The sequence below is a fragment of the Acromyrmex echinatior genome, chromosome 14, assembly GCF_024713525.1.
Source record: "Acromyrmex echinatior isolate Ae372 chromosome 14, ASM2471352v2, whole genome shotgun sequence".
Classification (NCBI taxonomy): domain Eukaryota; kingdom Metazoa; phylum Arthropoda; class Insecta; order Hymenoptera; family Formicidae; genus Acromyrmex; species Acromyrmex echinatior.
This window is the reverse complement of record NC_141865.1, coordinates 71,239-82,658: the sequence shown is the minus strand read 5'-3', so window position 1 is coordinate 82,658 and position 11,420 is coordinate 71,239. Positions and strand designations below refer to the sequence as shown.

Sequence of the window (11,420 nt, the reverse complement as noted above, 5' to 3'; positions counted from 1 at the left end):
TGGAGGTGCTTATACCTTAGCGTAATTACGGTACTGTTACAGTACCGTACGGAACAGAAGATAGATAGAATTGATAAGTAAGTTTCTGCAATTTCTCGAATGTCAAACGTTTGCATTGAATCGCTAATAGAGTTCGCAATCTTAATATTCCGAAAAATGAACGACAAGGAAGATGTTTGTCAAAGCCGCTATTACTTCGTTCTTAGATTATATCTGACTATTTCGGGATTATGGCCGTATCATAAACTTCGCGATAGATGTATTCGCTTTGTGTCACTGTTTGTGTTTAGCTTTACTATTCTGATACCTCAGGTATATCTATTAAAAGGTTTGCCAGAGAAGAATTTTCTATGATCTATTTCTTGCACTACAAAATTACTATTTTCTTTTATGATTAGAAGTTAATTTAATATATCAATATATAGTTTATTCATTAAACTGAATAATGAAAATCACATATACATGCATGAATATATATGTGTGTATATATATATATATATATATATATATATATGTATATATATGTATATGTCAAATTTTATTAAATTTTTAAAAGATATCACTTTAATTTTAAGAAGAAAAAGAAGAGAAACTGTCAAACAAATTTTAATATAATTTATCAGAAAAATAACAATATTAAATGTATGTGGAAAATTATAAGAAAATAAATATATGTCTACGTAGTCATTTCAAATTTAGAAAAATATGCTCAACTTATCAATTTCGTAATTACGTTTAAATCCAATATAGATACTTTATTTATTGATCGGCTCGACCACTCTTGATGACGTATTCGAGTGTGCGCCATCAATATTCATCAGCATGATATTCAGTTTCAAAATATTGATCATAATGTTAAATAGTGAGAAAGTAAGTAATGGTACGGCATCACCCATCCTGAGCAGATAGAATGGATTAATTGAATCGAAAAGTCCTTTACCATTTTGCAATTTTCGCAATAGTTAACGAGATAATAATTACTAAATATCGCTAAATATTGGTCTTCAATAATTTTTTACTCAAATACTATCATTTTACAGAAAAAACAGTAAGAGTAAAAATTATTTATTTTCTTCTCATAAAATTCTGAAATTTTTTTCAGAATTTTTTAATATCGTATTTTCTCATGTTGATAAAAATAAGAAAATGCAATACTAAAAAGTTAATAAAAAATTCTTAAAAAATTCGTTGAGTTCTATGAAAAGAAAATGAATGATTTTTTGTCTCTTGCAGTTTTTCTATAAAATTGATAGTATTTAAGTAAAAAATTATTGAAGACCAATATATTTAGCGACTTTTAGTAATTAATATCTCGTTAACCATTACAAAAATTGCAAAATAATAGAGGACTTTTTGACTCAGTTTAGTCCGCTCTAGATGGATGATGCTGTAGTTTAAGGATATCCTGTATATGACAATAGTAAGAAACACACGAACATTTGTTTAGTTAAAGACTTGTCTTAACATAATACAAAAGGACTGGCTATCATTAAATACAAATGTAGAAAAGATTATTTTGGAACGGCATACTAAGTATGGACAATATCTGGAAACATTTTATGCAGGTGTGTAGAATTTGAAAGTTGTAAAAATTTACGTAAATATTTTGACACATATACGTAACCGTGCATTCTGGATCATATTTCTCACAATCTTATACTGAGAGAAAAAAATTGTATTAGGTGTTGGAATTAATTCGTAGCGTTTTTAATGAAAGAATGTTATTTATTTCACATGAGCATTAAAAAATACATTAATGAAAGTACTTCCCATCACTTGTAAAACGCTACGAATTAATTCCAACACCTAATATATTAAATTTTAATAAATATTTGTTTGAATAATGTTAGTTCAATATTTACTAAATGTAAACATATATTTACTCGGTATAAGAACCATTTAATTTGATTTGATTATAATATCTTTTTAATTCGACTTTAGTATAAAGTCCACTGCAGCATCTCCAAATTTTGCGTCTACTTTAATCTTGTAAAAGAATTTTTTATTTCATTTAGGAATAAATTCGGAGATTTATATCGAATGCAATGTTCCGACAATTTGGTCACTCCAACATCCCCTTAAAGAAAAATTGCATAAAAAATGTACTAATTGCAAAAATCAATTTTTTTAAACATATCAATAAATATATGCTTGAAAATATTGCATACAGTTATACGTTTCCTAGTTTTCATGCACACGACTGCGTGCCTTTTCATGCTTAAACCAATCGTGCTGACTCTGACAGCGAATGATGTCTTCAATCTGACAAAATCTTCTATAACATATGCATCGAGATTACCCTTCCACGTGGAGTACGGCGAAAAATTCAATCAATATATATATCCAATAGCAGTACATAATTATGCGGCCGTAGTCGCTCATTCGTTTGCTACAATCGCCGTTGATGGATTGTATTACAGTTTAATTCAGCATGCTTGTGGAATGTTCTCGATTATTGGGTAAGCTTTTTTGATCATGAAAAATCTCTCTTAATCATGAAAAAAACAGGAATATTCTTCTTGCAATCGATTTCTTCGATGACTCATATAATCTCAAAATCTCGATTTACCAAAAGTATATTTCTGGCATTACAGAAACACCCTGGAGGATATTGGTAAAAATAACGAGGAAAATTTTGACGCGAAACCAATCAAAGTAAAAGATGACAATTACAGTAAAACTTTACATTGTTTACGTAGACATATCATTACGATAGAGTACGTATGAAATACATGTAATGATATCTGCATTCATTTTTGTCATTGATATTGGTATTTACATATTAATTTACAAATTATCGTTTAGTGTTCCCATTTCACAGATTTGCAGCGCATATCGAATCGTTATTTACAAAAATATTTCTGATAACTCTTAACTTAAATATGATTAGTAGCAGTATAACCGGTATACAAGTATGTATCAGCTATTCTTTTCTATTGATATAATAAATAACAATAAATTTACATTACAAATAATAAATTTTAGCACGAGCATTTTTATTATATTTCAACGATAACAAACAGAAAAAATTGAGAAAAAATCTTAAATAACCATCTTTAATAATTTATAGTAATCGATAAATTTATCAATGCGGTAGACAAAAATATGTCATATGTATTTTAGGTGCTAATGAATTTAGATAAAGGCGCAAATGACATCACCGGACCCTTAACTATCTACGTTGCACAATTGATTCATTTATTTCTTCTTTTTTGGCAAGGTCAATTTTTACTTGACTACAGCATCCTCCCATATGAATCTATGTAAGAATGAATTCAAATCAGTAGTCTAATTACCTAATTTTCTTTTTCTCTTTTCTTTTTTAAGCCTTCGAGGGAAAACTCAAATAAAAATGTATAGTTTTCTTTGTTATGGGCATATTAATTATAATTGCTATAAGCTATAAATAATCTTTTTATATGTAGCATATACAAAATGTATTAATTTTGTGACTTTTTATGTTTGGACGGCGAGATAAAAACCTAGTATAAATGTTTGTTAGATTTATCGTTAATCATTTTAATTTTAATTTTTCTTGTTTCACGTAATAGCTGCAGGGCCAATTGGTATTATACTTCGCAAAGATGTCGAAAACTTCTGCTCCTAATGATGTACAAAACAGTAATACCTTGCAAAATAACAGCTGGTAAACTAATGATTCTATCTATCGATAACTTTGCCATGGTAAATATATAACTGCATTACTGTGTTTTTAATTTTTATTGTCATAAGCGTAATTTATCAAGAAAAATCTTTTATTTTTTAAAGGTTGTAAAAACTTCTTTGTCTTATCTTACTGTGTTCCGTTCAATGCAGTGATGATTTGGCGCATCAAGTATGCACTCAAAACTGCTTAAGTTACAACGCATCTCTTTAATGCAACAAAAATCCAACATATTCATAATTTGAATTTTCCTTTGATTCACAGTTGCATCGACATTATTACACTTGCTTCTGTGTATTTACGTTGCATATTTAATTATTTAAGCTACAAATTTGTTCAAATTATTTTGAGATGCAAATTATCTTGAAATGCAAGATGAATTTTATGTTCTAAAAAACAATTCGACAATCTATTTGTAATTGTTCGAAATAAAGATGTATGGAAAAAAACATTTTATTGGCATTTTTCTATAACAATTTTCGATAATAATTTTCTAAAAATAATGCGCGAAAATACGAAAATGAATACGAATGTGTCTTTTTATTATGTATAAACGGGAAAGATTCTTGCATATCGAGAATTACAATTTCGCATCTGTGATACAAAATAAAAGAAGAACAATATTTAAAACTGAAGATTCGAAAAATGTCTCGTATAATTTCGTATACTTTGACAATATAAAAACATTCGTCGTTTCGCTCGTCGTTAGTAATACATTAAAACTAGGATAATGTAGATCAAGGCTTGGTAACACCATCGCAGCAGAGTAGCGCGAAAGTATAAAATTATATCACGTAACAATAATATAGTGTTAAAATTTTTTTGTGATTTTTAGCTTGATTCTCGTCTCTTATCTCACCAACCCACGCGCAGTCTAAATTCTAATTCCTGTTCTGGATCTTGTTCATTCGGAGACCGAACAGTCGCGCCAGACCGAGATCCTGTTCGTCCTACATATTAACGAGGTTTCCTATATACTTCTTCGCCAAATCCTCGCAAATCTTGCGCGGGCATTCAAGCGGATCGGACGTGTTTCGCCTCGCTTCAGGTGTTGCATCACCTCAATCATATTTTTTGAAAATCGTGGCTGGCTTCAACTGTACATTACATCATCGATAGTTCCTTTATTCGTCTGAACATGCATCCGTGCGGCGCCGAAGCGTCGTAGTCGCAGCGCCCAGTGTTTATGAGGAGCGCCTTCCATTTTCATTTTGAATGTATCATCCCTTTTTTTGTTACTTCTGCCCGGTTCGAAGTGGTGCATTGCATTCCGATTATACTCACTGACTCCTGTGGAAGGTTGGAGGAATTTAGGAAACGACTAACCAAGTTTACCTCGTCAACGAGAACCAGGACCATTAATCACAAAAGAAGAAGAAGAAACCATCGCCACTCCTGAAGCGGCGATGATTGTGATTGCTGAAGCCCTTGATCCTAATGTACCTAGTATCCTAATGTGCTCGCTACGCCATATGTTCTGAAAAATGGATTATAAAAAAGTGGATTATGAAAAAAGTGGATTATAAAATACTCTATTTATCTATAATTCACGAACTTACCAAAGAAATCATTTGCACTCCTGGCTCGTTCCGCAAGAATATCCTCACAATTCTTTCATTATCAACCATGAGAAAAGAAAAGGTAAAACTAAATTAAAACTTAATTAGTTATTTAAAAAGCTGACACACACACACACACACACACACGCGCGCGCGCGCGCGTGCACAAACACCTTATCCTCCGAACCGGATACTCGTAATTTATTTTGAGTTGTTCATGCAAGTCGCATATTTTTTTTTCTTCTTAAGCGAAATCGCTTTTGTTCTCTCAACTCAAACTGATAGATTGACGCTGAGAAGCGCTCCTTCGCTATAGCAAAACTGCTTAGGATTTATTTACAGGCGATCATTGCATTTTCCATTATTTCTGTTGCGACCGATTCGGATACGTATCATGTTTATGTAAACCGACCAGGATCCTAAATTTACGTAAAATATCGCCGACGCGTTCCCCGCATTATTCTTTCCCATCCCCCACGCCTACGAGTATCCCCCGCTTCTCCAGAGGACCTGAGTTAAAATCGACTATATAGTAATATTTTAGCAGACTTAAATACTGGCATAATGAAAGCTTTATTCACTTTTATTATGTATAATAATATTAATATTATAATAATTTCAAAGATTAATTTTGCAAGGAATCGGATTTTGCAGGGAGGACTTAATCCATATAGGTTCATCAGAATTTTTATTAAATCAGGATTTTAATAGTTTTTTTTCAAAGAAGTGTTTCACTCCTTAAAAGTGCATATGGGCACATATAAAAAAATATGTCGCTTATTTTTGTCTGGAGAACAACATACTAAAAATTCATCAAAATCGGAGTATAATACTTGGTAACTAAGTTTACTTATGAGTAAGTTTACTTGTGAGTAATGAATAACATTACCGACAAATAAAGGCAAACCGATAAAACTATTATTAATTTTTATATAGATGGTTCTATTTTTATAGAATAGCTCTATGGATTACATTATGCTCTATTCATATTTTATATTAGCATATCTTAAGTAATGTTTTAAGATATGCTAATAGAACTCTCTGATTGGTTCATGACATCGTAAGACTATACTTAAGACGGTCTTAAATAAATATCTGATTATGAATATCGGCCTATAGACCGATTAACATTTAGTTTAACATTTATGTTGCATAATTAAGCTACGTATTCATTTATATTCTGAGATGTAAGTTATACGTCCGCGAGGAACTTTGTGTCGCTAGATAAAATACGTAATAATTTTACGATCGATCTGTAATTTCAGAGATGAAGATATACGAAGAAACATTTTACTAGCGATCTCCGTATACGCGCGAACATATATATGATGATATATAAGGGAAAAAGGACGGCTCTTGCAAGTTGACAATTACCTACGTAATTCGTATTCGGGTATAGATAGAAATAGTGCGATACTTGAGACTCAAGACGCGACAAATGTATTGTACGATAATTTCATATACTGGTTTTATATACACTATTTCTCGATATCAATATTATTTCTCAAATTGTTTATAAAAGAGTTTCATGCGTCTCAGCAACATACAAATAATCGACATGATCAATTGCACAATCTTGAAACAGAATTTGTCGTGTATCATAATAAAACAGACAATTTCGCGATTTTAATTGTATTATTGTTATTATCAGTATTATTATAGTCGAAAAACTTTTAAGTCTCAAAATTATAATATTGTATCAATTGTATGTATTAAATCATAGTTATCATACGTATACTTTTCAACAAGCAACCTTTTCCTTCTACACAGATAGATCGTACAATTTTGCGTAATATCGTCGTATGTCAAGATCCGTTCAAATATTTAATAAAATCGTATGAAAAAGCAAAATGAAATTACTGCTTTCTTCGATAAAAGAATATACATTAATATAAATATAAAGAAATGTAAAGCTATGAGTCTGGCGCGGTAATTAGGCATTTCTACATTTTTCTATATAATTTATTCTTTCTATGATGGATGTTTTTGTTGTGTGGGCTGCTATCACTCGCGAGATAATCTTATTTTTTCAAAATTTCCATTACAAACATTGTCTTCGTTAACATCTGATTTTAATATAGGATAAATGTTTTCGTCTAATCTTTCAAGTGGTTGGATAATGAAATTTTATTTTAATCTACTGATCTTTCACCTTGTCTAATAGTATCTAGCACATGCTAGTTTTCATCTTAATCTTTGCATTTTTTTGTCGCTGATAAGAGCTTAAATATTGGAGCCAAAACGTACGAGCAAAATATTATAAGATTCTTAATGATTGACTAAATGATTAAATTTTATTTGTTGAAAATTATTTAATCTGCGCACTAATTAAGTAATTTCCATGTCCACGTCTCTTTATATTTTTGTCGAACTTCGAGAGTCCTTTTATACAGTTAATATTATGCATTAATAAATTATATATGTATACGTGATTTTTTGTGCGATATGTGTCGACACTCATATCTTCATGAACACGTGTCCTGTGCATTTTTGTCAATAATTAATTGCTAACCCACTTAACATAAACATATAAATTAATTGTTCACCGATAAATCTAACTATGTAGTCTTCCCACATTTTTTCAGGCTTTTTCCACTCAAAATTTTTTCTATTTTTTAAGCAATGTTTCGATAGTACAAGTGAAAATAATTTTTTTGTGAAAACTAACATATATTTATGTCGCGAAATGTAGAGACAATATCATACTCTGCTTATTTGAAAAAAGCAAGCGGACATTTAAGTACTTGATGCTTGTATATGCATTCCAATTGTTTTATTTTACAATAATTCTTGAAAAATTTTATTAAAAGATCATGATACGTGGATCAGCTGAAAAGTAATGCATAGTCGCACATAATTTAAACGAAGAGATATTTGAATAAAACAAAAAAAGGCATTTTATTGATTACAAAAACGTATTATTTTTCAATCATTTATAGCTATACATTTCTTCTAACGGTAGACTAATTTTCTCATCCAGTTGATGAAAACTTCTGGCAGTCCTTAATCCACGATTTCACTTCATCATTCATGATAAAATGAATGCTTCATCACTTAAGATCTCTTCTTAAATTTGGAAAGAAGTAAAAATCGTAGGGTGTCAAATTCGCTAACTTCCAACACACGAAATTTTATTGCACATCTATTCACAGTACTTTAATGAACAGTTTCATCACTATAAATGGCTCGTAAATGACAATGTCACTAGGATTTATTTTTTAAATGATAAAGTGGACCAAGGAAAGATCGTAAAAATTCTTCATTGACCGAATGAGAAAACTGATTCATTGTTGAGAGAAATTTATAGCTGTAAATAGTAATTACGTTGAAAAGTAATGGTACATTCTTGTAGCAAATAAAATGCATTTTCATGTCTTTTCGATTACATTTAAATACCTCTTCTTCTTTATGAGTTATGTACAATTACGTTACTTTTCAGCCGATTCATTATCTTTTTTATTGATTATTTAGAAATATATAAAGTTTTAATAATGGCAGTAAAAAATATATGCAAAAATAGAATATCTTTGATAAATATGTTTCAGTAAAAAGATATAATTGTACCTCTTTATTAGTCATCTTAACTCATTCATTGTGTAAAGCTGATAAATGGTCTTACTGATGGCAGGCCCGAGCCGTCGTTTCTTGTCAACTTGAATATTTGCTAATAATTGTTCGCCATTCTTAACAGAATTCTCCAAAGCTGTAATTAAAATTTGCGGTGAGGCATAACGCTCCACAATTGCCATGGCTTTGTCGATGGACATGCCTTTCAATTGTAACAACTGACGAATAAACATCTCGCTCACTTTGAATATCTGAAAGGAAATATATCGATAAATTTAAGCATTTCTTGTAGACATCACGTAGAAAATTTAATACACACCCTTTGTTTAGAGGATGCTTTATTGAATTCTTTGAACTCCATAAGACGTACTGCGCTACCTACATTGTCTGTTTGGGTAAGGTATTCTTTCTTGCATCCAACAAGTCTCTTATCCTAATGTAAAATTATTATTTATCATAAAATCTATAAACATTAATAAACATTTATATGCATAATTATACAGTATTTTTTGCATACCTTATAAAGTTTGATTAAAATCTTTGTTATACATGACAAGTGTAACATAGAATCTTTGTGATTCCTTGTATATTTTACAGTAAAGCCATCTTGTATCAAACAATTTACAGAGGCTTGTAACAATGATGAGAGCGGTACAGAATATCGGGAATTCTTATCAATATTTTCTACTATATACATCAAATTCTCAATACCAGATTGCTTCAATCGAAACTGAAATATAGAAACAAAGAATATATGCATAATCAGATACACGGGAAAATCAAGAACGTACTAAAAAGTAATTACACTCCTATTACCTTTTGTTCATGAAACCTTCCATCCACGATGCTTGCACTTAAATCATCCATTCGCTTCCGCTCTATTATATAAGGCATAATCAATTCATCATTAGTTTTTCGACATCTGGCTATCCACGCGAAATCACCAATCTTCAAACGACGTACTTCGAACAGTACATTAAGCTGTGTCAACTCTGCGATCGTAGCATCGTGCTGAGGCTTTGTTTTCCCACTGGAATATATCCCACATAGCTAAAAAACGTTTTATAGTTAACAGTATAAATCACAGCCGTATCATATACTCACCCACAAGTTTCTTGAGTATCCACCAATAATATAATATCAAACGTATTTGGTTCAAAAAAACTTTGTCTATCAGCTTCCTTCGGTCCAATGTCATTTATGTTTACCAATCTTTCTGGTGCATTCTTTTTGGTATTTTTAGCTTGTTTACACACCGTTATCTTTTCCTGTATTTCAATTGTTTGACATTCTTTTACAGGTTTCTTTCTCGACGTGGTTATACAATCTTCATTACTACTACCAGCCTTGGAGACGCAAGCGTCAACTACTCTGGTAGATTTCTGTCTTCTGTACTCTTCTAACTTTTTATCCAGCATCGAACACAGCTTCGTACCAAAGTGCTGCAGGATTATGCACTCCTTACCAGATTCCAATGGTAGTGGATATCGTTTCAACGAGTCTAAAGCCTTCGCAAAATGATTGTGTAGCTCTGAATTTCGGAGCACCGCTTCGTTTCTCCATTCTTCTAACCAGCTTTCAAATAAATGATTCGGCCTGTCTGGCACAATTTTAATCCTCTTCATTTCCAAATATGTAAATTAAATAGCTTATAATATTTCGTATTTGTTTATAAACACTGCGAACACACTTCAAAAAGCGCAGCAAATTTTCGACCCAAAATCATTTCTATTCAATTTCTATTTCAATTTTTTTAAAGCTTAAAATGCATTTATAAAATAATCAAGTAATTTGTCGTACAATCTTTTCAGATCAAGAAATTCATATAAATTAATATAATTTAATTCCATTAGTCGTAAATGCAAAATTGAATCAAACTAGGTTAGATTCAAGATTAGATTTCGTTTGATAGCAAATACTAGTCGCTGTTAGTAACTGCGCACTCTTATGATGCACTGATCTGACTAGCCCGTTTCAGCCCAGTGATCTTTATTTGGAAGCGTGGTATTGCGATTTTTACAAGAAATCGGAAATCCACTGGCCAGAAGACCAAGAAGCAGAACTGCGCACTCTCGTTACGCCGCTTTCGCGTGGGCCGTAGTTACTGGTGGCTACCAGCAAAGAGAATTAAGGGAGAATGGAACTGATAGTGTTCTCTTCTCTGATTGGCTCCGCCATTTATCCGCTCACTTCAGGAAATGTGCATGTACGTATATATGCATACGCATAATACTAGAGCTACGTTCCGTTTTACGCATGATGCGCATAATGCATCATTTATCCTTGTTTAACACATTGTTCGATGAATAACAAGGATAAATATCAGCATATGCATCATGCATGAAATGGAACGCAGCCTAGTACGATACAATATTAGTGTGTGTAGCATCGTACGTTCCATCACGCTTCTATCATATCTCCTACTCACTCCAACAAACGGCGGCTTCCGGCTGAATCTGCTCCACCCACCTTTGATTCTCTCTGGTTACCAATGGTTACCAGGATTGCCTCAAAGCGCCAACTTTCAGCGCCCAACAACAGCCGCTATGAGAAACATTGAACTATGACTGTGGTCAAAGTCTCGCTACAAATGCTTTGAAGCTTTTAATGGATCAATTAGAAGAAAGAAT

The 11,420-nt window shown here is 31.6% G+C and overlaps 2 protein-coding genes across 5 annotated transcripts in view; one reads left to right on the top strand and one right to left on the bottom strand.

Annotated features, from left to right (window-relative positions):
* Positions 1–10,860, bottom strand: part of mus81 (mus81 structure-specific endonuclease subunit) — a 32,620-nt gene extending 21,760 nt beyond the window's left edge. The window contains exons 1-5 of one of the 2 annotated variants that reach the window (XM_087413261.1): positions 9,895–10,860; positions 9,607–9,820; positions 9,308–9,520; positions 9,110–9,223; positions 8,788–9,041 (exon numbers count right to left, since the gene is read on the bottom strand). In XM_087413261.1, the coding sequence (XP_087269387.1) occupies positions 8,799–9,041; positions 9,110–9,223; positions 9,308–9,520; positions 9,607–9,820; positions 9,895–10,415 (1,305 nt within the window). In that variant the 5' untranslated portion in view covers positions 10,416–10,860 and the 3' untranslated portion in view covers positions 8,788–8,798. Of the gene's footprint in view, positions 1–5,894; positions 9,042–9,109; positions 9,224–9,307; positions 9,521–9,606; positions 9,821–9,894 lie in introns of those variants that run through there. The other variant, XM_011067195.2, reaches the window with a different exon arrangement.
* On the top strand, positions 157–4,492 carry LOC105152761 (odorant receptor 13a-like). 3 transcript variants are annotated; one of them, XM_087413267.1, is made up of 9 exons: positions 157–312; positions 751–870; positions 1,448–1,565; positions 2,186–2,459; positions 2,595–2,717; positions 2,822–2,912; positions 3,124–3,263; positions 3,552–3,684; positions 3,769–4,492. In XM_087413267.1, the coding sequence occupies exons 1-9, from the start codon at positions 157–159 to the stop codon at positions 3,817–3,819; spliced, it is 1,206 nt and encodes a 401-aa protein (XP_087269393.1). In that variant the 3' UTR covers positions 3,820–4,492. The 3 variants fall into 3 exon arrangements, with proteins under 3 accessions (XP_087269393.1, XP_087269392.1, XP_011065498.2); XM_087413266.1 differs by having other exon boundaries at positions 2,171–2,459; XM_011067196.2 differs by having other exon boundaries at positions 239–328; positions 2,171–2,459.
* Positions 10,861–11,420: the final 560 nt, after the last annotated feature.